Source organism: Alosa alosa, unplaced genomic scaffold, assembly GCF_017589495.1.
Source record: "Alosa alosa isolate M-15738 ecotype Scorff River unplaced genomic scaffold, AALO_Geno_1.1 AALO_1.0_unplaced_1022, whole genome shotgun sequence".
In the NCBI taxonomy this organism is placed as follows: domain Eukaryota; kingdom Metazoa; phylum Chordata; class Actinopteri; order Clupeiformes; family Clupeidae; genus Alosa; species Alosa alosa.
Window position 1 is genome coordinate 1 of NW_025962160.1, and position 5,335 is coordinate 5,335.

Below are 5,335 nucleotides of genomic sequence, written 5' to 3' on the forward strand. Positions count from 1 at the left end.
AAAAAACTCTTTGAGCCAAATTTCTTTCCTTCTGCCGACTATGCAATGACTCAACAGATGCTCCAGAGCTTACACCAACTTGGACTGCAGTCAGAAGAGAAGGATATATCACCTGACAATGTGCTGGATGTTGTCAGAAGTCTTGAAAAGTCTTGTGGACATTCTGAGGAAAAAACATGGAAGAAAGCAGATGTTCTTCTCCGAGTGCTGAATGACAATGATATAATTTCTAAATTCTCTCCAAGCCAACTGGAGCAATTGCAAAAGATGCAGTGGTTTCCTTGTGAGAATCCATACGCTGTGACCAAAGAAGTCAAGAAGAAACGTGAAAACAGACATTTTTATAAACCATGTGAAATTAGACATTCAATGTACTATACTGTTGTTGGCCATGTTATGCCACTTGTTGCTGAGCTAAATGAGAAAGTCTGCAAACAACTGGGACTATTGAATTCACCACCAGCTGAGAAAGTCATGGAGAATCTATCGGTACTAAACTCAATGTCACAAACTACACCTGATCTTGACAAAGATGTAAAATTCAAAACGAAGTTGCATGACACATACAAATTCATGCAGGACCATATTGGGCTTTTTAGGGAGGTATTGAAGAAAAAATCTGTGCCTTGGCTCTGGATTGACAATCATTTTGTATCACCTTGTGATGTGGTTTTGGCATATCCCCCTGAATTAGATCTGAGTTCTTACATTGACAGGGTCCCAGAGGAGTACCTGCCGTTTGACGTCTTACTGAGAGAGTCCGGAGTGAAGTTAGCCCTTTCAGAAGATGAGATTGAGAAAATACTTAATGATGTCAAACAAAGAATTGATCAAAGAAATCCTCCCTTTGGAAAACCCACTGAGCTGAGGTTGTCCATAAATATCCTGAATTGGTTGCGCAAAAAGAATAAACCTGCCAGGGATGATACTCCAGTACCAGTAATGGCTGAAAACCAAACATTCACTTTGCAGCCTGCCTCTAAGACTTTGTTCTGTGATATAAGTAAAGAGGGTTTAACAGACTTGAAAGAAGACCAAGAAGATTTTTATGTCATTCATGAAGAGGTACTTCCTGTGACAGCAGAGTGGCTGAATATCCCCCTCCTCAGCACACGTATTCTAAACCCAGAGTTCATTGGAATAGAACAGTGTGGTCAGACAGAGCCCATAACTCAGAGAATTAAAAACATCCTGAAGGAGTATGATGAGGACAGTGACATTTTCAAAGAGCTCCTACAAAATGCTGAGGATGCTGGTGCTAGAACTTGCAGATTCATGGTTGATTTCAGGAAACACAAAGACTCCCCTGACAGTGTCATTGACAGTGGTATGTCCCTGTGTAATGGCCCTTGCCTTTGGACATTCAATGATGAACTCTTTTCAGATGAAGACTGGACCAATATCACAAAAGTGGGATCTGCCTCAAAAGAAAAGAAAGTGGAGAAAATTGGAAAATTTGGAATTGGATTCAATGCAGTATACCATGTGACTGATGTTCCTTCAATACTGAGTGGAGAGAAACTCCTAATTTTTGATCCAAATGTAACACATTTGAAAAAGTACATTCAAAATAAAGGAAATCCTGGAATCAAACTGAACGCGTTCCAAAAGAGAATTTCCCGAAGGTTTCCAGGACAATTCAAATCATATCAAGGCATTTTTGACTGTGATTTCTCTGAGAAAAACACTCAAAAATTCTACAAGGGCACATTAATGAAGTTGCCCTTTCGCAGTCCAGAGGAAGCAAAGATTTCAGAAATCAGTACAAAGGTGTATGACACGGATCGTATTGTGGCTTTTCAGCAACATCTGACTCATAAATCTCAAACTCATCTGCTTTTTCTGAGAAATGTAGAGGATCTCTCTCTTCGGACTTTGCCAGAGAATGCCACCACTCCTCCAACAAATGAGCAAATGGAGACTCTTGTTCAGATCACAAGAAAGGTTGTGGACACAGTTCCAATATCTGGAAGACTGAAAGACAGTCAAAGAAAGTCTGTCATCTCTTTGATGCAACATCATACCAAGTGTGCAGATGTAATTGATAGTTCTGAAGCAAGTATCAGTGAAATAATTCAAAACAATGTTGATGTACATGCTGTCCAGTACTGGCTTCTTTATTCTTGTTTCGGCACTCACAGTTCACTAAAAATGGTCCAAGAACAAAAGGAGCTGAACATATTCTCTGTGCCAATTGGAGGACTAGCTGTGCCTTTGCAAAAAGAACCTCAGACTGGGAAATGGGCAGTCAAGAAGAGCAGCTTAGTTGGACAAGCATTCAGTTTTCTGCCTCTATCAATCCAAACTGGTCTTCCTGTTAATATCAATGGTTCGTTTGCTGTTATGTCAAACCGAAAAAGTCTATGGGAGACTGGAGTGAAGGCAGAATGGAACAAAGCCCTACTGAAGGATGCTGTAGCAAATGCCTACATTACTACCCTACTCATCTTGAAAGAATTATCAGAAAATGGAAGCCTTTCAGATTATCCTTATTACACATTCTGGCCCGATGGCAAGAAAGTAGGCAAAGCATTTAAACCATTAGTTGATGCCTTCTACTCAGCAATTGTGCATGGATTTTGTAGTGAAGATCTTGAGCTCTTCGGTGATGGGAAACAGTGGTACTCACTTAATTCTGTGAGGTTTTTGGACCCAGCCATAGCAGAACACAAGGAAGTTGGAGAACTTGCAGAGAAGATTTTTCAGAGCCATCACAGCCATGCTGTCCCACTTCCTTCATGGGTAAGAAAAAGCATGATAAAGAGTGGCTTCAAAGACATTGTCAAGGACAGAACACTCAGCTGGACAGATTTTTTCCGGGATGTGGTGTTTAGAAATTTAGACACCCTGGAATCCCAAGACAGGAAGGCTATGATTCTCTGTGCAATTGACCTCAGTAATGATGAAGTAGATGAACTACTGAAAGTGCATCGCTGCATTCCATCACAGAGTAGTGAACTCCGATACATCAGGACATTGGTGAATCCATCAGGGAAAGTGGCTTGTCTGTATGACCGGGAGGAAGGAAGGTTTATTGATGATACCAGAGATGACTTCTGCTCCCCAAAAAGGATGCACAGGCTGATAGGCTTAGGAATGCTAAGTGATCATTTGCCCTTAGAGGACGTGGCAGAAAGAGCAGGCACCATCTTAAAGGTCTGGGAAACAGACAGAACTAAAGCCATGAAGCGTCTTGAATGCTTGTTTGAACTGATGCTTGAGTTGTCAGTTGACCAAAAATCTCATTACTGGCATGCCCTTCAAAACACACCATTCATCCCTGCATGTCCACGAGTGAATACACAGCCAAACAATGATATGATTCCAATGTTGAAAAAGCCATGCCAGGTTTATAACTTCTCTTGCCATTATTTGGTGAACATGACTGAATTCACAGTTGACCATAAACACCTTAAGATCCGCGAAGATAACGTTGTCCTTGACAAACTGGGTGTGCGCAAAACACCACAACTTTACACAGTGCTAAGACAACTGGAGGAAGCATCTAAATGTGATGTTCATGATCAGGTTCTATTAGGCAAAATAGTGTATAAGAGCTATGAATACTTGAACAAATTGCTAATTGATGAAGATCCAACCCAATCCAACCCAACCGTCATTGCAGATTTTGCTAAATCATTCCCCTTTATCTTTGTGGACAACACATTTGTACATGTGAAATCAGTGGCAAAATGTCAAGAGTTTGAAGCCAAACCATATCTCTGTGTCCTACCAAGTGTGTTTTCCAAGTTTCACGATCTTTGGGAATGTGTTGGTGTACAACAACAATTTACCCCTCAACAATTCTCTGCCGTTTTACACGAGATGGAAAGTAAATACGGGCCCAATCCTCTTTCCGACTTTGATCTAAATATCTGTCTGGACATACTGAGAAAAGGACTCCTTAAGTCTGAAGATGCAATTTCACAGAACTATCTTGTTCCTGATGAAAACTCTATACTGAGACCCAGCTCTGATCTTCATTACAATGACAGCCCATGGATGCCAGTGTCGGCGGGTGTTACTTTGTGTCACAGACTAATAGCAAGGGAAGCTGCACGTCATTTTGGTGTTAGGACAACAAGACACCGCACACTAGAAGATAGTGAAGTTCATGGCTTTTCACCTTATGCAAAAGAATTTGGACAACAGGAAAAACTAACAGTCCGAATAAAAAACATCATAGAAGCATATCCTTCCAAAAAGGACATCATCAAAGAGCTCATTCAGAACGCAGATGATGCAGAAGCCACTGAAATACACTTCATTTTGGATACGAGAAAACATGGCACTAAGAAAACATTTGGGAAGAAATGGGATTCTCTTCAAGGTCCAGCTCTTTGTGTGTACAACAACAAGGTGTTTAGTGATGCAGACTTGCAAGGTATTCAGAAGCTTGGGGAAGGTGGGAAACACGGACAGTGTGGAAAAACAGGAAAATACGGTCTTGGATTCAATTCTGTTTATCATCTCACAGATTGTCCTGCCATTTTAACAGGAGACAAGCTTTGCATATCTGATCCACACATGGAATATTTAGAGATGGCATCAAAAGAGAAATCAGGATGCATGTACACATTGAAAGATCAATTTAAGATGTCATTCATGGATGTCTATCAGACATTTCTGCCATCAGAATTCAACCTTGAATCTGGAACTATGTTTAGGCTTCCTCTCCGAACAGTGGAAATGGCAGCTAAGTCTGAAATATGCAAAGCAGATGTCAGACTCCAGGACATGGATGAACTGATGCAAGTTCTTGCTGAAGACTCAGATGGTTTGATACTCTTCCTGAAACATGTCAAGAAAATACAGTTCCATACAATCAGCCCTGACTCAGACAAACTACATACTAAATATTTGATTGAAAAGCAACTATCAGAAGAAAGCAGCATTAAGAGAGCAAACTTCCAAGATCAAGTTCAAGGTTCCCTGGTCCCATGCAAGGTCATTTATAACATGCATATCTCCTTATCGGATTCAAAAGGCAAAAGGAAAGATAGTCAATGGGTCGTTGCAGAACAGTTTGGCTCCTTTAGACCCACTTCTGGTCAAATTAATGAGTCAGATGTTTCACAGACAGCACAGGCAGCTGTGGCAGCTTGTATTGGAGCAAAGTCCTTTGGCTTCACTGGAAGGCCATTTGAGTCCAACTTAAATGGAAGACTATTCTGCTCCCTCCCTCTGCCTGGGGAAACCGGTCTGCCAGTTCATGTCAACGGGAATTTTGAGGTTGACTCTTCTAGAAGGGACCTATGGAAAGAGGATGCAGTGAGTCCTAAGACTAAGTGGAACGAGTCACTCAAGCTGGACGTTATTTCACCCCTGTATGCAG

At 41.2% G+C, this 5,335-nt stretch overlaps 1 protein-coding gene across 1 annotated transcript; it reads left to right on the plus strand.

The window, feature by feature from the left end:
* Window positions 1-3: 3 nt before the first annotated feature.
* Window positions 4-5,335, plus strand: LOC125290055 (sacsin-like; the record flags this gene model as incomplete). Its single annotated transcript, XM_048237087.1, is given in 1 exon segment — window positions 4-5,335. A coding segment is annotated over 1 exon segment (5,332 nt), but the record flags the coding sequence as incomplete, so codon positions are not given.